The sequence below is a fragment of the Sorex fumeus genome, unplaced genomic scaffold (genome assembly GCF_029834395.1).
Source record: "Sorex fumeus unplaced genomic scaffold, SorFum_2.1 ptg000024l, whole genome shotgun sequence".
In the NCBI taxonomy this organism is placed as follows: Eukaryota; Metazoa; Chordata; class Mammalia; order Eulipotyphla; family Soricidae; genus Sorex; species Sorex fumeus.
This window is the reverse complement of record NW_026606081.1, coordinates 49,574,015-49,597,447: the sequence shown is the minus strand read 5'-3', so window position 1 is coordinate 49,597,447 and position 23,433 is coordinate 49,574,015. Positions and strand designations below refer to the sequence as shown.

Here is a 23,433-nt window from a genome sequence, read left to right as displayed (position 1 = left end):
TGAAGTGGGTCACTTCCCCCAGGCAAACCTCGGCTGTGAGAGTGGCAGCCAGAGAACACGGCCACGGACCTGTGCCCGGTGGCTGACGTCCGTGACCATGATGGGCTGACCACAGTCCGCTGAGTCAAGAGGCTCAGGGACAGTCCCCGCCGAGCCACCAGCCCCAGGAAACCACTGCCCCGTGTCACGCTCCTCACCTTCCAGCGCTGATCTTGCCAACTTCTCTCCAGGTTGGCCCCTCCCCCCACCCCTTTGGGTTCCAAGCTTCTCTGCATCTCCTTAATGCTGCGCGGCTAAAAGGCAATCCTGTGGATACGAGAGGTCAGCAGTGGACACTTGAGACAGAGGCAGACCCATAGGCTGTCTCCTCCACAGGCCCAGACATGATCCGGGTTCCAGAAAGGGGTCCTCCAATTCAGGAGGGGAAAACAGGACAAACAACCGGCAGGTGGCAGACCCCCATCTAGGGCCCAGTGGTGTCTAGTCCTGGGTTTTAGGGGGCTGGAGAATTCGGGGATCCTCTCTTGTGTCTCCCCATTGAAATTGTGAGCCCTGCTTGTCTTTTTTTTTTTAATGGCCTTTGGGGGAGGTGGCATCCTGCAATACTCAGGAGTTTTTTCTGGCTCTGAACTCAGGAATCACTCCTGGCAGTGGGATGCCAGAATCAAACCCGGGTTGTCTGCATGCAAAGCAAGCGCCTTACCCACTGTACTAGCTCTCTGAGCCCCCCTGCCCCCCACCCCCACCCCGAAGGCTGCCGGTCTTTGGACGCCAAGTCCTTCTCTTTGTTTTCTCACCCAGCAGCCAGGTTCCAGGGAGAGGTACTAGGAGGCCACTCTTATTCTCCTCCCCCAGCGCCCCTCCATCCCCAGCCCCCCCCACCCATGAAGATGGGGGCTACTGGTAAGTTTCCTTTCCCATCGCACTGTTTCTTTAAGAGATGGGGCGGCACACCCCTCTCTCCAAGGCGGTCTGAGAGGAGCAGGTTAGAGACTCACCATCTCTATTTCCATCTCAAAAGTGGTGCAGCTAGAGATTTCTAGAAATGGGACAGTCCTTCCCCACTCACCTCCCACTATTGGCTCTCAGGTGGCAATGGTCTGTGAATGTCCTGTCCCCGCTCACCACCCCCTTCCCCCATTCACCTGTCACTGGTTGGGGGCAGGTTGAGGGCCCCCTCCCTAGTAGCTGAGCATCTCTTCTCTCATTGGCTGCCGTCACCATGGCAACTCGCAGTACCCTCCCCCCACCCCTCTCCAGCGCGCAGATTTGTGGCATTCCGCCTTCCCGCAGCAGGAGGAGGGGAGGGGAGGGGGACTCCTGGACTGCAGGGGTGGCCGCCTGTTGAGGTGTGCCCGGATTGCCCAGCCCCGCACGCTCTGTGGGGGGAACCCTGGCATTACACGTAGGCAGCGCGGAGTCCCTTGGAAACAAGCCAGCACCAAGGACAAGGGCCTGGGTTGGGGCTTGCATGCTCAGCACGTTATTCAAAGAGAAGGGGGCAGCGCCGTGCAGCCAGTGGGGGGGGGGGGGGGGGGCTCTGGAAAGCCCCAGGACTGCTGTTGGGATCCTTCGTCACTCTGAACACACAGGGTATCAAGGGCCGGAGAGGGGTGGTCTCATTCCTTCTGATGCACAGGCGGGAAGGGGGCTTCACTTCTGTCTGCATAAACCGCCTGGAGAAATCCATCCGCAGAACCTGGGTGCCAGCTAGGGGGTCCCAGCGGAGGTGGGGGTCTATGCCGCCCCGAAATCCTGCTTCCTCCCCAAATGGGGCCGGTGTCTGTAGGTACTGGGGGCTCAAAGAGGGGGCAGCTGAGCTCAGGAACCTTGTCACTGGCGGGGGGTGGGGGGGCGGTTCTCCAGGAGCAGGAGGAGAGTGAGGAGGAACATGGAGAGGCACGCAGAAACCAGATGGTTTGACCAGAGGGTCATGGATTTGCTAGAAGAGACAAATCCATGGAGACACAAAGGCCAGGGCTTCCCAGGGGCTGCGTGTGTGTGTGTGTGCGTGAATGTGTGTGCATGTGTATGTATGTGTATTCATGTGTGCATGAGTGTGTGCATGTGTGTGCATGCATGTTTGAGTGTGCATGTGGTACTTACTCATACGTGCATGAGTGTGTGCATGCCTGTGTCCATGTGTGTGCCTGTGTGTGCATGTGAGTGCATGTATGCATGTGTGTGTGTGTCCATGACAGAGCTCCCCTTTGGAAGAGGGTGTTGATGGCTGCACAAGTACGTGGCCAGACTTAAGGTCACAAACTGGCCACTTAGCTGCAGCCCGTCTTCTGCCCACAATAAAAGATACTTCCCAGCCCCTGTCCCCAGGTAAAGGGGGCGAGGCCGGGATGAGAGGGGGTCCATACTTGCCTGGAGAGCTCGGAGGTGGGCAGAGGGTGCACTCAGGAGATCTTTGGTGGGGCTCAGGTCTCTGGGGAGGGGGTCTTCCTTGGCCGGGTGCCACCACCCAGAGAGAAGACAGGTTGGGGGTGCTGGGCCAAGACAACTGTGTCAGGAGTTCCCTCATGCCCCACCCAGCCCCCGGGCATCGTAAACTACCAAGAAGATGCATCAGCCCCTCCAGGGCCCCCTCTGGTCCTGGGGATGCCCTGCTGTCTGGCGGCCCCCCTCTGGGAAGACTCAGGAGCTTGGGGCCCCCCAGTGTTGAGCAGGTGACCCCACAGAGTTGTGTGTGGTCACAATAATAGTCCAGGGACCCCGGGGCCTCCCTATCCCAGGTCCAGATCCTGGGAGTGCTGTGGCCCCTCCTTGCCTAGAAGTCATTGTTCAAAGCCTCCAAATCTTCTGACAGGTCCAGAAACAGGCCTCAAGCCCACTCAGGCATCTATTTGTAGGGTTCACCTGTGCTTTCTGGTCTCTCCTCGAGAGTCCATGTCCCCCCACCCCCAGATGTCCCCAGCCATGGCCCCTATCTGTCCCCTTCCCTCCCCAGCTGGCCTCTACCCCCACTTCCCTGGGCCACTCCCTCTTTCTTTCTTCTTCCATCCCCACCCTCGTGCCCCCCTTCCCCTCGAGTCCCCAGCTTTGCAGGCTGCAGGGGAAACAGCCAAGGGGTCTGACATCATCGGCCCCTCCCGGCCTGGGAAGTCACTTGCTAGGCAATCCCGGCTCCGCAGCCCGGGGAGATGGTCCAATTGCCAAGCAAGCCGGGCTGGCCAATCACTGCGCTCGGAGGTGATGTCATGGCGAGAGCCTGGTGGTGCTGATGTGGAGAAGCCCTGGATACCACTAATTGAGGGAGTGAAGACGGTGCCGGCCGGCAGCCGACCGACTGCGGGTGAGTAGAAAGGAAACGCCAATGACTGGGGCTTCTCAGGCACGGGACAAAGACCCAGCAGGTAGAAGCGGGGGTGGCCACCCCTCGGGGCATCTTTGCTCATTTAAACTTTATCTCGGTCTCTCCAAGGCAGGCTGGGGGCCGTGGGAGAGGCAGGGGGGCTGTAGGCGTGGTGTCAAATCTATGGGAGAGGGAGGCTGGGTGGGAAGTTGGCCAGGTGCTTGTGGGGGCAGATGTCCATGTGGGGTTCTCCTTAAAAAAAAATGTTCCGAGGCTCACGGGCAGGTTTGGTCGAGTCTGGCTTCTCCATGGAGCGGGCCTCGACCCCCCAGCCCTGCTCTGAGCCCAAACTGCCTGGTGCTTCCCTTCCTTCCCCAGCGCCTGCTTCCCTGTCCCCCACTCCACGTACATTGTCTTTCCTTTCTCCTCTCTCTGGGGTGACTGAGACAATGAGATCACCCCTATTCCTGGCCCTGCCCCATCTGAGGTATACCTGCCCCTACCTGGAGGGGTCAGCCAGCCCCTGAGCTGCCCAAAGCAGGCGTGCCCGCCCCCTGCCCTGTCCACCTCCCTTATCCCTCCCAGCTCAACCCCCGCTACCTCATGCCCTCACGGGAATTTTGGCTTTGTCCTTTGCGTCCCCATGCCCAGGGCTGCCCAGAGACCAGCTCAGTCCCCACGTGGTGGTGCTGTCTTTGTTTTTTCCCTCCCAGGAAGACATGACCAGGTGTGTTAAAGCCCCAGGCGCGCTGAGAAAGGGAGGTCCTGGATCCCACGGAGGGGGGCTCGGGAATGCGCAGACAGCCTTGGTCTGAGGGGATGCGGGCAGGGACCCCCGTGTGTCCTCAGGCCTGGAGAAGAGGCCATGGGGGAGATTTGCGGACTGTGAGGGAATCTGCACCCCCCCCCACCCCCTGTGGGAGGCGGGTGTCAGGGGGAATGAGATCATTGTTAGAGGAGGGAATAATCTCAGTCTGAGGGGCGAGATCTCAGCAGCCAGCCCCCCGCCCCCCCCCTCACACACCATTCCTCACCCTGCAACTAGGAACCCTGCTCTCATCAGGACTGTCATCGTCCTCTCTTCAGCACCTGGCAGCTGCCCTGGGTCCCTCCAGGTCACGTTGAGCACAGGTTCCGAGTGGGTGAGGTGGCTGGACAGAACCTCTTTGGGTACACGCAGGGACTGAGCTCCCCGTTGCCAAAAGCATTCAAGCTGGAAGCCCGCGTGGCACGGGGTCTCCAGAGGAGATTTCTGCATGGTTCGGGAGGTTGGTGTAGACTGATATTCTCCGGGATGTAGGTGAAAACCCATTCTGGACTGTGAGAAGGACTGATGGGTTATAAGGGAGACTTTAAAAAAATGGAATAGAATAGAGGAGGGAAAGTCAGTGATTACCTCAAGTGGTAAAGCACATTTTCTATAGTATTTTTGGTGACTCTATTTTCAGTTATGTATATACTTATACAATTATTACATTTATAAACATATTATTTAAATGGTACAGTTAGAAGTACAATGTCTAAATATTTATGTTTATATTTCAACTATGTGTTCATTCTCATGTATGTGTATACCACATATAATACATTGTACAATATATTTTATTACATGTAATACTTTATATGTAATAGATATTCATATAGATGTCAACTTCATGATTTCAGTATCATGAAATATACAAACTGGATCATGATATAATCTAGAGTTATTTTTTGTGGGTCCTGGTTAAAGAAAAGGGCTTGGACTTGGTGACTTTCAACTCTAAGGCTAAGTGTAGAGGTCAGGAATGTGGCTCATTGGCCAAGCATGTGCCCTACATGTATGAGACTTGGGTTTGGTCCATGGCACAGCAAAGATAAAATAAATAACAAGTGTAGAAACATATAGAAAACTCTTAATAGATGACAATCTTCTTTTTAAACTGTGATAAAACATACATAATATGAAATTTGTCATCTAACCCTTGTTGAATGTAAAGTTTGTGATGGCATTTAGTACAATCATAGCTGTGGACCATCTCCACCTTCACCTCCAAACCTTTTCTACTTCATAAAGTAGAAGCAGTGCCCTCCCCCTTCAACTTTCCATTCACCCCACCCCACCTCGAGCACCCTATTCTCCTTCCTGCCTGCCTACCATGGAAGTGGCGTTGGGCAGTCTTTATTCTCTAGTGACCATCTTTCATTTCTCATCTTGTCCTCCCGGCCCACCTGTGTCATAGGTTGTGGATGTCTGTCCAGAACTCTCTCCTTTGTCTGTGTCCCTGTGAATGACCAAGTGCAAAAACCCATCTTGTTTGAAAAAGAAAACTATTTAGGGCAGTGTTCTTCAACCACCAGCCAGTCTACAGGTAGAGAAAAGTTGAAGACTGTTCTGACACCTTGGTTCTAACTGCTGGTTCGTGGGTCTTCAGGCGTCCAAACGTTAAAGAGTGATGTTTTGGGGAGACCCTTGGTTCAAAAGAGCCCATCAAAGATGGAGGATTTCTACCTCAGGGTGTCAGTCCTGAGTGGACTGTGGGATATATTGTTGGTGTTGGAGTAGTGGCAATGTCTAGTGAGTCTTAATGTCTAGATTTCGTTTTGGCTCAAAGAGAGAAATCTGAGGGCCAAGTGCAATTGGCTTCTTTCTTGCATGTGATTAAGTCTTTAAAAACCACATTTGCCCTGTGGGATCTCTCTGTAGAAAGTTAGAGCGTGTGGTGTACATATGCATATTGATGTAGATGAATTGTTGATGAACAGAACAACAAAGACTGATATACTGATGGCCAGAGAGTAAGGTAATGGGAAAGAAGGAAGGCAAGCGAGGAGACAGAGTCTACATCAGGTTAACCCCTGGAATTCCCATCTTTTGTGTGCTTGATTTTAAACAATTGGACTTTCTTTTGGGAGGGTTGGGCCACACCCAGTGATGCTCAGGGCTCTTATGACTCAGAAATAACTCTTGGTGGTTCTCATGGCACCATATGCAGTGTCAGGGATTGAACTGGGGTTAGCCACGTGCAAAGCAAGCAACTTCCTCCCAATACTATCTCTCTGGATTTGTGTGTGTGTGTGTGTGTGTGTGTGTGTGTGTGTGTGTGTAGCATTATTCAATGCCCAATTAGTGTCCGATTAAATCGCAATCTTAATCAAAGGAAGACTTATTTTCTCTTGAATCCTTAAGAACGTCCTTATAATCCCCCACATATCTTTTGAATATTTCCTGTGTATTTGGAGACATAGAATTTCCAGAGATTTTTCAAGTTATGGGTGGGTAGAGATGAGGCATTGTGTGTGGGGAGTGGGGTGGGGCTAAGGAGCATGAGGGAAGATAAAATTTTGGGGGAAATGACAACATATGTGAAATGTAATTCTTATGATGTTCTGAAGGGTACCAAACTCCTTCCCCCCTCCCATCCTTTTTTGTTGGCTTTGAGATAAATGTGCATCATGTTTAATTTAGTTCACTTATTAAATTAGAATTGACTGTAGGTGTAGAGATGTGGTAGCCTGGGGAAAGATGACTTTCTCGGATTTTTTTTTTTGAGGTGGAGTAGGAACAATCTTTTTTTCCACAGTAGATGGTATTTTTCCCCCACTTTTTATCTCCTTGGAAGACAGACATGGACACACTCTCCAGCCCCAACCCCTAAAACCAATCCTTGTCACCCACCAAAGCTCATGGTCTTCTCAGTCCATTGCAACAGATCTCCAGATGTCCATTGCACCTCTTGGGTTGGGGAAATGAAATGCTAGTTGTCCGCTCCCAGAGTGGACAGAGTACTTGATTCTCTGGAAATATCAGCCAGTTCTGTCACTGAGATGATTCCATGGATGATACTGGGTGGGTCTGGTGTGTGTGGGGGGGTTGTTTGTTCTTGGCACCCTAGCAGTGCTCAGGGCTTACTCCTGGCTCTGTGCTCAGGGATCACTTCTGACTGTACTGAGGGGACCCCGTGGGGTGCCGGGGATCAAACCTGGGTAGACCCATGCAAACAAGTGTCTTACCTACTGTAATAGCACTACGCTGACCCTATGGTTTGTGTTTTGACAGGGGTTTGTAGAGGTAATTGCAAAGAAAAAGCGTTAAGCACTGGGTGCCCCCCTGAGTAGTGGGTGGATTGGAGGCTCACCACATATAAACCCCTAGAGTGCCTTCTTCAAGTTTATGTCTCCTCTGGACCTCGGGGATGATGGAGTACCCTGAGACTTTATTGGAAACAGCAGGTATGAGCAAAGTCTATGAGTTTGCTCATAGACTTGGGCTCAAATCTCATCTTCATCATTGTTTTCCTCAGATGACTCAGGGCAAGAATCGAGTCTGACTCAATTATCTCTAGAATGGGGGGGTCTTAGTATTTATTTCATAGGATTTAGAGTACAGGGATGTTAAGCAACAATCATAGATATAGGAGGGAGAAAATTAAAAAGGAACTCCCAACACAAAGTCAGCAAGATGGCAGGGATTTCCTTTCCTTTCTGGCCACACAGGTGCTCTAAAATTGCTAAGTTTGTAATTAAAGTGTGATCCATGTCTCTGCATAGAAAGTTCTACTACTCTCCAGCACCCCAAAATATTAACATTGAGGTGACAGAAGCAAGATGACAAGGACTTCTTTTATATTTTTTCCCTTTTTTGGGTCACACCCGGTGATACACAGGGGTTACTCTTGGCTCTGCACTCAGGAATTACTCCTGGCGGTGCTCAGTGGACCATATGGGATGCTGGGTTTTGAACCCAAGTTGGCCGCGTGTAAGGCAAATGCCCTACCCGCTGTGCTATCACTCCAGCCCCCTGACAAGGACTTCTGTGGGGGGCTGAAGCTTCCTCAGGGTTTTGACCTGGGGACCCCTTAATCTCCTTATGCCAGGACCCTTTGCCCAATGTCCTGCAAGCTAAGACTGGAAGGGTAGTCTTGTCCCATGGGAAATCCAGCCCTTGAAAAGCACTTCCACCCAAGGGTGCCCCCTATAGACTGGAAGGGGAAATGAAAGAGACCATCAAGGCTCTTGAAGGTCCTGGAAGCAAACCTAAGGAGTCTGCATCAGTGCCCTCTACCTCCAGGCAGCGTCTCATGCACTGTCTGCTCTGCCCAGGTGCCCCGTGCAGGTCCCTGGCTGAGCAGCTTCTCCTACTCCCTTTATGCCACCGGTAGTGCCACTGCCCCCATGAGTGTGCCCTGACTTGCCCTCAAGAGCTCCAAAGCCATACCCAGGGGACCACTTACTCTTGGTCATTACCATCCAAAAGCCCTGTGAATATTTTTAGGACCTGGCCAAGGGCTTGGCATGAAATAAATATTCAATGAATATTGTGGAAAGAATAAAAACCACATTCATGAAAAAGTAATTGATCTCTTTTGTTTTCCACCCCCTCTCACCCTCCTTTCCCTCATAAAACATCAGCACTCCAATCAGCCTAATCTAACCAGGCATGCGCCATAGAGGTGCCCTGATTCTGGGGGAAATGTTACACTTCACAGAACTTTGGAAAAGACCCCGGTCAAGGAGCTCACTGCTTCCCTGCTCCCTCTTACCCCCAACTCTGGACTTACAGCATGGAACCCATGCTAGGGACCGCACCCTCCAAACCACTTGCGAGCACGTTTGCTTCTGAACTCTCAAAAATGGTCCCAGGAGATTGGACACTTCCAGATGGTCTTATCCAGACTCTGCTGGCATTACCAAGTCAGTCTCTGAACTCAACCCAGCTACATGGTGGAGTTGAAGGCACCCATGGGAGGCATCCTGTGTGCACCCATCAATGGGCACGTGGTCTCTAAGAGTCAGAGGTGCTTCCCTCTCAGCTCCTTGTCATTGACTGTGTTAGGAGAAGCCAGAGGCCTGGGGATGCCATTCCTGGTCACGTGACAGCCACTTCCTGCTGTGACATCTTTCCGCACTGCCATCTTTTCATGGCTGCCTTGACTTGGTGGGTTCCTGCACCTCCCGGCTTGTGTGTGGAGAGGGAGGATAGCAGAAGGAGGAGGCGTTGACTTTAGTCTCCAGAGGATTGGACTTGGGGCCCCACTCTGCTCTCAACTCAATATGACCTCTGGGTCAGTCACCAGTTCCTCCTGGGTCCCTGCGTCTCTGCTCCTCCTGGGTGCCTGGATCTCTGGTCCCTGGAGTACCTGAACCTCAGTTTATTGCTCACTGATTGACTTTTGCTAATAGCTCAAATCACCCACCAAAAAAGCGTGCACTTGCCTGCTTTTCCACGTTCAGCATTTTCGAGGTTGTTTCTGGGGGAATAGAGGCTGCTTTTGCAAAGGGGCAAGCACCACCAGACAAACCTATCATGCCTGGTGGGCTGCAACAGTGCCACGTGTAGGTCTCTCAACAGAGGTAGCTGCAGATCTCTGCTCCCGGGCTCCCCTGTCCACCTGAGCTGGCTAGGGACGCTTAGGACAGCAGCAGCCTAAGCTGGAGACACAGTCAGGCATTCATTCATTCATTCATTCATTCATTATCTTTGCATCATGCTTAACAGTATTGGGGGGTGGGGGTCCCATATGTGTGTCTGCTCAGGGCATCATATGGGGTGCTGAGGTCCATACTGGGTTTGACTGTTTACAGAACAAACGTGCTACCTTCCTTACCATCTTTGTTCCCAGACGCAGCACGAGACGGCAAGTCTCAGACTGCCTCTCCACACCCTAAGACTTGGTGTCTTTACCGGGCCCCACTTCCTCCTGAAAGGAGCCCAGAGAATCACTTGAGGCTGTCAGACTTTTCCTGAGACAAAGTGGGGTGACCGTGACTACTCTCATCATTATGCTTCCCTCCCCCCCTTCGTCAAAGTGGCTTCCTACTGGGGAGAATATCAAGTTCAAACTCTTTCCCAGGTTTGATGTTCCCCTTTCTATTTAATGCACTCTGCAGGTAGTCTAAGAGACCCCCTCTGTGCTCCAATACACCCAACCCCCAGACTCACACAGTCAAGACCCTGAGTCCTTGGAGGGTTTCAGGCTTTGCAGGACCCCCCCTGTGAATGGGCCCAGGACTCTGCCCTGTGTCACTTGAGCTTGAGTCTGCCCCCCCCCCCCCCGCCCCATACCCCAAACACCTATCAGTGAGGGCTCAGGGCCTGTATGCATCCCTTCAAGAGCCTGGGAGCAAGCACTGGGCAGGAGCTTGGAAGCCACAGCCCTGGGCTGTCAGTCTGGGCCTGTGGAGGCGGGCTCAGAGATCACAGCACACCCACTTCACCTACTTCCAGCCTCTCAGGAGGCGAGCAGTTCCCTGCCCCTACCCAGAGGCCACCCGAGGCCTAGCATGTGCCTTCATGGGGGTGGATCACGAGGATCCTCTGGAAGGCCAGAGGCTTGCCTGAGCCCAGTGGTCCCCTCTGATGTCTTGGACAGAATCACTGCAGCTGGGCCTGATCCCCTGGTTCACTCTGGCCCCTCCGACCTCTGGTCTCCTGGCACCCTGTCCCTTTGCTCTTGGGCACCAGCACTCCTGACAGTCCCAGCCTGGGTCTGCCGACTCCTCCCCAGGGCAGGTGTGTGGCTGGCTGTGACATCATGTCTTGGGTTGCTGAGACCCTGGGCATGTGTGTGTGTGTGTGTGTGTGTGTGTGTGTGTGTGTGTGTGTGTAGGGGAGGGGGCAGTGTCCAGACCTCAAGGAGCACTGTGCAGTTAGGAGGTGCCCCGGCCATATCTCTTCCATGTGAGGCTGATGCCACAGGTTATCTGTAGAGGAAGTTAGGCTCCATGATGGAGCCCTCCCCGCACCCGGTGACTCGGAGCCCTTAGTGCTGTGGGACACTCCCCCGTATATCCTTCCTCAGAGTCACCCATGACAGTGGCAGCTCCGGGTTCTGAGTCAACAGCAATGACATCCTGAAGGCAGGAGCGGGTCCGTGAGGCCTAAATCAGATCCTGTGCAAACACGGAGCATGGAGAAGGTTTCCCATGGGTGCTGTTGCTCACTGAGGATCTCACCTCCTGTGGCTCACACCGCACTGACCATCAGCTCAGTGACCTCAGCAGCGGAAACTGCCTTACCCTTTTGGGACCTGAGCTCAAGTGTTCCTCCGGACTCCAGTGAAGGACCATCCCCCGCTTCTTCCAGCTCTGTGACCACATCCCTCCAAGCTCATCCCTGTCTTCACCTGGGGGATCTCCTCTCTTAGGGGCGCCCTAATGCATGTCTCCTTTAAGGACACTGGTCATTGGCATTGGCGTCACCACCTGGAGTTACCGTGATCAACTCTGCCAAGACCCTTTCCCAATAGTCTCAATCACAGGTGTCCTGTGAGAGGGGTGGAAGGACACGCCCTTTGCTGAGTGACCTTGTGAACGTTCCTCAGCCTCCCTGAGCTCCCCATGGTCCATGCCACATCAGAGGCACTCTATAAATACACTCGCCTAATTGTGCAGGTTCCAAGCGTGAAAGCCAGGTTTCTCAGTCCCGCCTCCCTGGCGAGTCTCTCTCCGGGGTGGGGGAGGGCGTCTTATCTGTTCTCTGACCTGCCCTCCTTCTCTGCCTCTCATGCCTGTATTTTATTCTTATTTTTGGGGTGGGGGTGGTGGGGTATCCTTAGCAGCGCTCAGGAGACCGGAGGGGCCCTAGGTGACAGTTGACCCACCAGGCTGTGACTCGTCGTAGAAATCGGGTGCCTTTCAGACCCTGATGCTGGGGGTGACTGCAGGCCTCCCAGGTGGTGCTTTGGGACTTGGTGACTCCAGGGCTGCCTGGAGCGTTGCTGGGGAGGGGTGGGGGGAGAAGGCCAGGAATGAGGCTGGGGGCAACCATGGGGCAGGACCTTCACCCGCTGCTATTCCTCCAGCCTCTCACTTCTATTTTCTACTTAATTTCTCCCTGCACTGTGCCTTCCGTGTAGAAAGCACTTAATATGCATCTGAAGTAGGTCAGCTCCTGGGGCCAGATGGGTTCCACTCGAGTCCCTGGGACCTTCGGGGGAGCCAAACTGTCCTTTCCCAAACTATGGGCAGACTGGGCCCGAGTTCACTGAGCTGGCCTAGGGGGGCTAGTGGAGTGTCTCACCCCCAGATTCTTCAAATGGGAAGTTGATCTGGTGTGTTTCGCGAGCACAGCCCCAGAGCCTGCAGCTCCCATGGGTGGGAATAATCCAGCTCGGGGGAGAGGGGTCTTTGGCCTGCTCTGCCAGCTCTGTATCCTGTTCCCTCTGCCTTCTTCCCCCTAGATGATCCTGGCAGAAGCTCGCTCCCTGCCAGGCACTGCCTCGCCTTGCCCAGCCTCTCATGAGCTCAGACTGTGCCAAGTGGGGCCAGGACGCGCGATGGTGTGGCCTGGCACCAGCCCCATGCTGGTACTGGCAAGGCTGAGTCCTGGGAGAAAGGCCCATTGTTGGTGTGGGGTGGGGTGTGTGTGTGGGTGGGAGGGGTAGGGTCCGGGTGGCACAAGGCTGCTTTGGGTCAGGGTAGCTGCGTCCCACCTGGCTTTCTCCCTTTCTGCCTGAGATTCACCGATCAAGCCCCATTAACCCCAGCACTTTGTTTTCCTTATCTGCAAATGGGGGCAGCTGTGGGGGCTGGTGAGGACCCCAGAGAATGACTCTGAAGCAGGTTTGGGTCTCCTCTCCCCTGCCCTGATTCTCCAGGACTGGCCCTGATGATGAAAGTGGAAAAAAAGAAGGCATTTTTTTTTATTTTTGCCTTTTGGATCATACCTGGCGGTGCACAGGGGTTACTCCTGGCTCTGAGCTCAGGAATTATTCCTGGCGGTGCTCAGGGGACCATGTGGGATGCAGGGTATTGAACCCAGGTCGGCTGTGCCCAAGGCAAATGCCCTATCCGCTCAGGCACATTTCTTAAACCCTCCCTGAACCAGATACCATCCACCCACTTTCCTCCCTTCTTGAGTTTGTCCAGCGCCATGCAGAATTAGAACGGGGTCAGTCTTGGACATGTGACATGAGCGGTGGCAGCCAAGGAGGGGATGAATCCATGTGGATGCTCCCTGGTCCAAATGACAGAGCTGGGCCTCGGAGAGAGAACAGCTGGTGAGGCACTTGCCAGGATACAGCTAACCAGGGTTGAATCCTTGGTACTGAACACTTCGGGGAACAACCCTTGAGCACAGAGCTGGGAATGAGACTTGAGCACAGCTGGGTGCAGCCCCCAAACAAACAACAACAGCAAAAGAAAGAAAAAGAAAAGAAAAGCTAAACTCTGCTCTCACTGAGCCCCTCTGTCCAGCTCCACCCAGTAGGGACCCTGGTTCCCAGAGGGAAAATGCTGAGAAGGGAAGAAAGGGACAGAAAGGAAAGGGAAAACAGATAGGGACAGAAGGGAAAGGGAGGGAAGGAAGAGAAGGAAGGGAAGGAAGCTACTCTCTTCTGTCTCTCTCTCTCTCTCTTTCTCTCTCTCTCTCTCTGGCCCAAGTGAGCACACCTTACTCCATCCCATTTTGGGGGCTATTCATGCTTATTCACTCAGGGAACCAAACCTTGAAGGCAAAGGGGAAACTGAACTATTGGGAGGCTGTGTGGGGGTGGGGTGGGGAGGGAGAGCTGGGGAAAGGGGCTCCCTAAAGACCGTTCTTGGCACTCATTACCCCCATGCACTGGGTTTCATGTTTGCTCTCTCTTTCTCAGCTTCGTGACTGCCTCGTGACTGTCCAGACCCGAGCAGCATGACCCTTGCGGGTAGGTATAGGAGCTGCTGGTGGACACCAGCACTGTCCAGGTGGCCCTGGCCCCTCCAGACCCCCCAAGAAGACAAGACTGTGGGAACCACATGGAGGGGTGCAAGGAGGGCTATCGGGTGGTGGGTGGGATTCCAGCTGACTCTGGCTCGTGTGTGTGTGTGTGTGTGTGTGTCTGTGTGTGTGTGTGATACATCACACAGATGTTGTTTCTGTGATTGATTGTTTCCAATTTGGAAAAAAGGAGCAAAGGGACCTAGCACTGGAGGCAGCACTTTGGGGTCAGTGTTGAGTGGCTTGGGGAAGAGGCGGGATTGGGGTGACCATCCACCCCTCTGCTCCTCCAGGGACCTCTTGCTCTTTCAGTCCCAGCCCCCAACCACAGAGAGATCAGATTGCTGCTCTTGGGGACCCCGGAGGATGCCCAGTCAGAACATGCCCCAGAGTGAGGGGAGAGACCTGAGGGAAGGTGGAGGATGCCTTTCCTGGACCCCCTTCCTTCCCTTTAAGGGAAATATTGAAGGAAAAGGGTATAGGGAACAGGAGAGAGAGTTCAACAGCCTGGAGCACATGGTTTGCATGCAGGAGGTGCGAGTGTGACCCCCAGCACGGTTGTTGGTCCCCCAAGCACCAAGCTGGGAGTAGCCTCTAGGGTACCTCTGAGTGTCTCCCCCACCAAAAAACCAGACGCTTGTGAATTTCCTGTGTTGTGGAGTGAGAGAGATGGCAGGTGCAGGGTGCACAGAGCACTGGAGCTGGGGTGCCAGCTGGGGTGAAGGTGTGGGTGCTCCAGCCCCTTCCCCCAGGGCATTTGGCATCAACATTCCCAATGGACCCGCTGTGCTGGGGCGGCAGAGTGGCACTGGGAGGCTCAGACCAGATGGAGGACCTGGGAAATTCGGGTGAGTCGGGCCCTGGCTGGCCTCTGTGGCTCGGCCGTCACCGCCCCCGCCTCTGTCTCTGCAGCCTACAAGGAGAAGATGCGGGAGCTCCCGCTGGTGTCCCTGTTCTGCTCCTGCTTCTTGGCCGACCCCCCGAACCAGTCCTCCTACACGTACGAAGGTGAGTGCCAGCTGCAGCTTCCTGAGGCGGACCCTCCCGGGGCACTGCCCCTTCCCTGAAGTCGAGGACATTTGTGAAGTTCTGAGTCAGACTTGGGACATGTGCTTGGCTCCTGGTTTGATGGACAGGTGCTGGGGGGGGGGTGGGCAGTTCAGAGGTGGAGCAGAGACTGGCCCGGGGTGGTGGGGGGAACCCCAGGCTAGAGGGGATGAAAGGGCTCCCCAGGTTGGGAGAGTCCAGAGGTGTGAGGAGGATAGCGGTGCTGCCTGGACGTGTGACAGGGTCCTGGTCAGGATAGGAGGCTGGCTCCAGTGCCCTCTCCTACTTTGGCAGGACTCCAATGGAAAGAACCGGGTGTGGTCTGGAAATGGGGCGCTCGCTCGGCTGACCTGACTTTCTGTTTTCTCCGTGTAGGCTGGTGCGGGAGACAGTGTCGGAGGAAAGATCAGAGCCAGCGGAAGGAGAGTGCGGACTGGAGGGAGAGAAGAGAGCAGGGTAGGAGGGAGTGGGCCGAGGTGGAGCCCCCTCCACCCTGGGACACCCTGGACATACACCCAACCGGGGAGCTGCCGGGGTAGAAAGCAGATGGAGCGATAGCACAGCGGGTAGGGCATTTGCCTTGCACCAAGCTGACCCGGGTTTGATCTCCAGCATCCCATATGGTCCCCTGAGCACTGCAAGGAGTAATTCCTGAGTGCAGAGCCAGGAGGTACCCCTGTGCATCATCGGGTGTACCCAAAAAGAAAAAAAAAAGCAGATGATGCAGGCCATGGGTCAAACCCACATTCCCAGGCCCCCTCCCCCCAACTCTGAGACCCCTCCCCCCCTGGGCCCACCATGGCCTCCCCCCCCTTTGGTGCCACTTTCAGGATTGGCTCAGACCCGGGGTACCCCAGATTCCCCCCCACCCCCACCACTGGTGGGCATGCATGCTGGGTGCTCAGAGCTGTGCCAGGCTGAGCGGCCCCCTTATTTTCCACAGCTGACACGGTGGACTTGAACTGGTGTGTCATTTCTGACATGGAAGTCATTGAGCTCAACAAATGCACCTCGGGGCAGTCCTTCGAGGTCATCCTGAAGCCGCCCTCCTTCGACGGGGTGCCCGAATTCAATGCATCCCTGCCCCGGCGGCGAGACCCATCACTGGAAGAGATTCAGAAGAAACTGGAAGCCGCCGAGGAACGAAGGAAGGTGGGGACCCCCTGCCTCCCCATCTCAGCCTGGTGGGAATGGGCTGCAGGGCCTGAGCCCTGGGTTCAGCTCTTCTTCCACTTCCAAAGAGCTCAGTGCCCAAGAGGGGGTTCAGATACCCAGTGATGAGAGTGAGACATGGGCGTATGCTAAGACGCTGGGTTTATAACTGGAGGAGCCGAGAGCCTAACCCTCTTGGAGTGTCCACTGGGGAGGAAGTGCATCTGGGCCTCCGGTGGGTCTCAGACAGCAATGGGGGTGCTTCCTTGAGGCGGAGTCCCAGAGCATTCCGAGGATGATTCCCCAATCAGAGGAAAGGGGCGTGAGCCTAGCTTTGAGATTCTGTGGGGAATAGAGCTCACAGGGACCCACCTGAGATCTGCCATTGTCTCAGGGAGATTGGCCCTCAGATCTCCTAGAAATCCCAGGGATCCCAGGGAGGGGGTCCTGCAAGGCTGAGGTGGTCCAGCCAAGGACAGCCTGGCCCCATCCATGAATGGAATGTGTCTCCCTCCAGCAGCTTCTGAGACTACAGAGTTGGAACTCTGGTGTCATCTTTGAAGCATTTTTTTCATCTTAAAAAAAAGAAAGAAAGAAAGAATCCTTTTCTTCCTTTCCAGGGGTGGGGAGCCCTTTACCTGCCAGAGGACAGTTTATTTATAACAGTTTCCACAGTTTTCAGCAAGTCCAGGAGCTGGCTCCTTCCTTCCTTCCTTCCTTCCTTCCTTCCTTCCTTCCTTCCTTCCTTCCTTCCTTCTTCCTTCCTTCTTCTCTTTCTTTCTTTCTCTCTCTCTTTCTTTTCCTCTTTCTTTCTCTCCTTTTTCTCTTTCTCTCTCTCTTTCTTTCTTTCTTTCTTTCTTTCTTTCCTTCCTTCTTTCTTTTTCTGCTTTTGGTGTTATGCCTGGCAGTGCTCAGGGCTTACTTCTAACTCTGTGCTCAGAGATCACTCCTGGTAGGTTCAGGGAACTCTATGGGATGCCAGGGCTCAAACCTCCGTCGGCTATGTGCAGGGCAAGCGCCCTCCCTGCTGTAATATCTCTCTGGCCCCGATTTCATCCCTTTTATACCGGTAAACTGCAGGAGCGTATATTCCGTGGCGTGTGTCAGGTGCTCTTAGCACTGGATGCTCCACCCGCAACATACTCATCTCTAAGCATCCTTCTCCCTCTGTGTTTCTCCAGTACCAGGAAGCTGAGCTGCTGAAGCACCTGGCAGAGAAACGTGAACATGAGCGGGAGGTGATCCAAAAAGCCATCGAGGAAAACAACAACTTCATCAAGATGGCCAAGGAGAAACTGGCCCAGAAGATGGAGTCCAATAAGGAGAACCGAGAGGCACACCTGGCCGCCATGTTGGAGCGGCTGCAAGAGAAGGTGAGTGGTCTGGGTGTGTAGGGGGAGGGCAGACCACTGGGCCTCTCTCCCTGCATGGTGGTGAGTGGACCTACGGGGGCTGAGAATCCGGACTGGGCCTCTCTCCCTGCATGGCAAGTACTCATGGACATACACATTATTATTTCAGGGGAAAAGCAGGCTTGGGCAGGAAGGGGGCTGTTCCCTCTTAGACTGGATCTTTAGAGAGTTCCAAAGGGTGATGTGGGTAGTCAGGGGCAAGAAACGCAAATGCATCTTTGGGGACATGTTTCACAGCACCAGTGTCCCGAGGACGACGGCGTTCTTTGGCGTTAGGGATTAGATCTCTCGTCAGCAGCAGGAGGCCAGCCGAGGGCAAGGGTGGAGGGGCCACACTGTGCCCATCGCTGGCTTGAATGCACCGACTCAATTTAATCCAAGAAGCCACGCCTGATTCTGCTTCCATTCCATCTACTGGGACTCTTGGCTTCCTGCCCACAGGCCACCAGGAGCCTGGGGGCGTGATTTTCCCCCAATTCTTGAGGAGGAGCCTGTGACCCTGGGTCTGTTTAAGGTACAGCCCTTTGTCAATAAGCCCCCACGGTGTCACCTCGACCTGAGAAAAGCGAGAGGCCGGGGGTTGTGTGGCCCGCGGGTCTGCGGCAGCTCCCCGTTCTTAGGCACGCACACTGGCCTTGTTTCCGAGCCTCCAGGCCGCCCCGGAGTCCCTGCAGCTCCTGAGGGCTCCAGCTCTGTGTTTTATTTCCAGGAGCCGCCTGCTGCGCGGTGACGCCAGGGACCCGATCGGTGGCCTCGTCCCATGGTGAGCAGCGGGGTCCCCCCTCCTTCCTGCCCATCCACCCAAGGTCGCAGGCCCTTGGCAATGGCTGCTAGACAGTTCTGACTCTTCTTCACCAGGGAGGAACGTGTGGCCCGGGCATGGGAGCTTCACCTCCTGGCGGGGCTTGGTCTTGGTCCAAGTCCCACACCCAGGGGGATGCTGGAGCATCCGGCCGCGTCTGGGCTCGGGAGAGATAAGGGCATTGGTGCTGAGGAGAGAGGAGGGCGTTGGTTCTCAAGCCAAACCGGAAACACTCAGTGAGACTCGAGCCGTGCTAAAAGGCTGGAAAGATGGCTGGAACTGGTCCCAGGGCTCCGTTGTCAGAGCAGCCGCGTCAGGGAAGGGCCACTGGGGACCATTCGACCGAGGAGGAAGTGATAAAGTGCTGGGGTTCCACAGCCACCGCCCCCCAGGAGCAGGAGCCAGAACCCAACTCCTTGGGGGTGACCAACTCACAACTGTCTTATGGGTCTCTAGTCACAGTGGGGAGAGGGGCTATGAAGACCAGAAGAGAGACCCCAGACGCTCCGTGTTCTGGGAGTGGGAGTAGATTGGGAAGGTCCGTTCCTGCTTTCGGGAGGCGGGGGGGACTCCAAGAAGCAAGATGCCAGAGCAAACAGTTGAGGGGAGTTCCTGCCCCAAGGGAATGTGACCCCACTCATCAGAGATGGAAGGAAGTGGAGCTTTGCCCTCACACCTGCATCTTAATCCTTGAGCAGTATCAGTGCTCACCTGACCACCTGCGCCACACTCATTGGCTGTTCATACCTGAGCTACAGAAACCACAGCTATCCATCCCCACAGTCTGCAACCCCTGGCTTTCTAGAATCGTCTCTGTGGACATGCACTTTCCCAGCTTCCTAGGTGGGCCTGAGCACAGCAAGGTTAAGAAGCATTGCCCCCGGGGGCTCGAGAGATGGTGTAGTGGGCTTGCCTTGCACACAGTTGACTCAAGTTCAACCCCTGGCACCACATATGGTCCCCTGACCCTGAGGAGTGATTCCTAAGCTCAGAGTCAGGAGTAAGCCCTGAGCACAGCTGGGTATGACCTCAAAAACAAGATAGCCCTTCCCCAAAGAAGCGGCAGCATTGCTTCCCCTAAACCCCACAGATCTCCCAGGGCCATGGAAAGTTCCAGACCTCATATTTAAGGTACTTTTGGGATCCAGGACTGCTCCAGACTCACTCTTGGTCTCTGGAAGTGATGCCAGTGGGCAACAGAGACCACTGGTTCTGGCTGTGCTCAAGGGGGCTGTAGCAGGAAACCAGAGTGTAGGTGGGGGGAGGGGTCCCTTCTCCTCACAGTGAGGTAACTGTTCAGAGGAGTCGTAGGCATCTGCCCCAAGCAGTGGCGTGAGGCAGACCCTGCCAGGGCTTCCTCGGCAGGCTTCTTGGCTTACAGACCAGTGAACACAGCGGGAGTGTATTGGTTAGGGCACATGCATGGGGCTTTACAGCTGGAGCTGACCCTGGGGGTGGTTTGGCTGCAAGATCAAAGCTGGGGTTGGAGAGCTGTGGGGAGGCTCTTGCAGACTTGCCAGAAAAACCCACTCCTTCCCCATTTTGGAGCAGGACATTTCCAGATGTCCTTCGAGCAGTTTATAATCGGGATGTGGGCTCATCTTTTCCCAGGGAGCTAAGCCAGCTGTTACCAAGGAGATGGGATAACAGCTGTACCCAGATGGTGTATATGTGGGGGTCTGGGGCACCGACCAAGAAGTCCGCCTGATCTGCCAGCCACATGATTTCTATTTTTTTTTTTAAACATATTTATTTATTTATTTGGCTTTTCGGGTCATACGCCGCAATGTTCAGGAGTTACTCCTGGCTCTGCGCTCAGGAATTACTCCTGGCGGTGCTCAGAGGACCATATGGGATGCCGGAGATCGAACCCAGGTCTGCCATGTGCAAATCAAATTGCTCTTGCCCCCACATGGAATTCTTTATGCAAAGAACTCCAGGCATCCAGAAGAGGGAGGATGTGGCCGTGACCCTGGGGTCACTGCCAGGGAGGTCCCCCTGGGAAGGTGGCCCGGTCATGAGCTCCGGGGACCGCACCGACAGCCCCTGCCTCCTGCCTGATCTCACCTGCCGTCTTCCGCCTCTCTCAGGACACCTGGGCTGAGCCTGCTCTTCACTTCCAGCGGCCGCTAACCTTGCTGGGGCTTCTCTTGCCCCTCGGTGGCTCTTTGTGGCCCTGGAAACCCCGTGTGACCTGCCCTCTCCCCTCCCTTCCCCCCCAGGACAAGCACGCGGAGGAGGTGCGGAAAAACAAGGAGCTGAAGGAAGAGGCCTCCAGGTAAAGCCGGAGGCCGACAGAAGTTTCCAGAACAGCCGGACAGCTCCAGCAGCTGCAGCTCCGAGGCTGCCTCGCCTCGCCCGCCGCCGCCGGCTGCTCACCCAGCACTGGGGTTTGGGGGGAGGGGGGGTGGCCAGGGGCGTTTCCTCTGCTTTTGGTGTTTGTACATGTAAAGAATTGAGCGGTGAAGCCATCCTGTTTGTTTCCGGGGAACAATGATGGGGTGGGAGAGGGGAGAGAAGGAGACTGGGGAAGGGAGACGGAGCAGGACTCAGGGACATTGAGATCCTTCCCGCCGTGGACTCTGCAGAGTCAGCGTCCAGGCGCCCTGAAGAGCCGCGTTCAACCTGGGCAACGATGCTTCCTGGTGAAGGGCAGAGCCCGGCAGGAACCTGGTGCCCAGCGTGGCCAAGGGAAGCCCAGCCAGGGGCTGAAGGGGCCAAGCTATGCTGCCACCTGGACTGGGCAGGCTGAGAGCTGAGCTGTCTGTGTGTTATCTGTCCACTCCTGATCATCACGACCAAGGAAATCTTTATCCCGTCTCCAGCGCCTTCTTTCTGGGACCTGTCCTTGGGAGCACTGACAGCATGTTCTAGAATTTGCCCGCCAGCCTTCAAAGCCTGGGTTTAATGCTCAGAGCAGTCACAGAGCTGGGCCATACGGGTCGACCCGCCCCACCCCTCCCCCCACCCCTCCCCCAGCTTTGGCATCTGCTTTGGCTTCTTCTTCCTTTTAAAGCAACTTGGTGGGTTGCCTCTTACTGAATTCAGTGCTCTGGATCAATGTCAAAGAAATCCAACCCTTCTAATATGGTCCCCCAGGAAAAGGAAGGACTTTTTCTCACTTTGGGAGTGTGGGCTTGTAAACGATCACAAAAAGTCAGCCAGGAGATTACACGCTAGTGACTAGCTGAGTTAGTTCTGTTTCTGTGTCTGGAACCCCGAGCCATGGCTGAGAAGGGGGTCCCCCTTCTTCCCAAGCTAAGTGAAGGGGAGCAGACTGAACGAACAGGGTCCGGGAATTTCTCCCACCTTGCCATGCACAAAGGGCCCTTTTCCGCAGCTTTGTAAATGCGTTGCTTGGTTTTGCTTTTCCTTTCTTGCCAGTGGCACTGCAGTTTAGAATCCTTTTCAGAGAGGAGAGAAGGCATCAGGGAAGACTGTGCCTATAAAGATGATGACGATCAACGAAGGCTAGCATGCAGGCATCACTGACTAGCTATTTGGCAATTTTCTGGGCACTTATTTCTGGGGTTTTGGGATTTATTTGCCGCACCCCCACTGTCTTCAAAGCATCTGTTCTAAGATTCCCCAGTCAATGCCCAGAATCATGGAGAGTATTGATCCCTATTTGTACTGTCTTTTCCTCTGCATTTTAATGAATTAGTTGTATTTAGGCACCGTGATTTACAAAGCTGTTAATAACAGAGTTTAAGGTATTTCATGTTCCAACTCCGTTTCCTCTACATTCTAAAAGTGATTCTCAAGTCCTTTAACTTATCAATTAGGCACAGCAAGAGCGCAAAAATACCTCTTAATAAACTAGAGTAATTGTAACAAGATCCTGAAATAAAAGTGATGTGAATGTGTCCTTTCTCTGTCTTTGTCTCTCTCTTCTTCAGACTCTCTTTTTGTGTTTGGTATTTGAGGGCTTCCCCTAATCAGCGGGAACAGAAACCCAGGAATACTTTGCACAACCTCAGCTGAGGGGGTTGGCTATATATATATGGAGAGAGAGAGGGTCTCACGTAATCCTTGCAACGAGCCTGCTGGTGAGGCCCTCTGCTTTCATTTGGAAGGCAAGAACGCAGAGGTCTGGTAGGAGAAGTATGCTGGTCCAGATTTGGAGTGGGCGGGATAGGAATGGGAGTTTCTGCAGCTTGTCCCAGCGTTCATGGTCAGAGCCACTACACGGGGCACTGGATTAGATGGTGACATGCACCCGTTCATGCCACCCAACTTCCCGCCTTTATTTAATGGAGGAAGGGCATGGACCATACCTAGTGGAGATCCCTAGCTGCTCCTGGTTCTGTGCTCAAAGATCACTCCTGGCAGTGTTTGGGGAACCACATGTGATTAGAATTGGAATAGAACTAGGGTCAGCAAGGCAAGCACCTGACCCCTTCTGCTATTTCTCTGGCCTCTTTCTTTCTTTCTTTCTTTCTTTCTTTCCTTCCTTCCTTCCTTCCTTCCTTCCTTCCTTCCTTCCTTTCTTTTTTTACGGAATGAATATAGACAACATCCGTGGAGATTTTCCTAGTTCCGTTCTAGACTCAAAGACTATAAAACCCAGCTCCCAGAAGAGAACAATGCAGAGTCTCCTGCCCCTGCGCCTGGCTGTCCTCACCAGGGCCCCTTGGAGGGGAGTGGGTTGAGTTTCCCTCCCCGCCCCGACCAGGACTCCAGCAGCCGAAGACCTCCAGAATGAGCCACCACCATGCTGAGACCACTCTCCACACGCATGAAGGTACCAGCAGAGGAATAAAGGCATGTGGGTCCCGGGGCTGAGATCTCCAAGCCTGCTTGGATCAGGGATGAGCATCCTCCACCCAGATCCTCCAAATTCCAGTAGGCGGGGGTCACACCCACCAACTGGGCCCCTGGCGCCGTGTAATCCCATCAGCGGCCAAGACTCAGAGACTATAAAACCCAGCTCCCAGAACCGCGCAGCAGCAGTTATTATGACATCTTATTATCCCATTCCTACTTTGGAAAAACTGGCAGGCTACCGAATGTAACCTGCCCACATGGCAGAGTCTGGCAA

The 23,433-nt window shown here is 54.3% G+C and overlaps 1 protein-coding gene across 2 annotated transcripts; it reads left to right on the top strand.

The window, feature by feature from the left end:
* Positions 1-3,230: 3,230 nt before the first annotated feature.
* Positions 3,231-22,258, top strand: STMN4 (stathmin 4). 2 transcript variants are annotated; one of them, XM_056113960.1, is made up of 8 exons: positions 3,231-3,301; positions 13,876-13,926; positions 14,892-14,987; positions 15,402-15,482; positions 15,970-16,178; positions 17,360-17,551; positions 18,300-18,353; positions 20,615-22,258. In XM_056113960.1, exons 2-7 carry the CDS (start codon positions 13,914-13,916, stop codon positions 18,318-18,320), a joined length of 612 nt encoding a protein of 203 aa, XP_055969935.1. In that variant the 5' UTR covers positions 3,231-3,301; positions 13,876-13,913; the 3' UTR covers positions 18,321-18,353; positions 20,615-22,258. The 2 variants fall into 2 exon arrangements, with proteins under 2 accessions (XP_055969935.1, XP_055969934.1); XM_056113959.1 differs by lacking the exon at positions 18,300-18,353 and having other exon boundaries at positions 3,242-3,301.
* Positions 22,259-23,433: the final 1,175 nt, after the last annotated feature.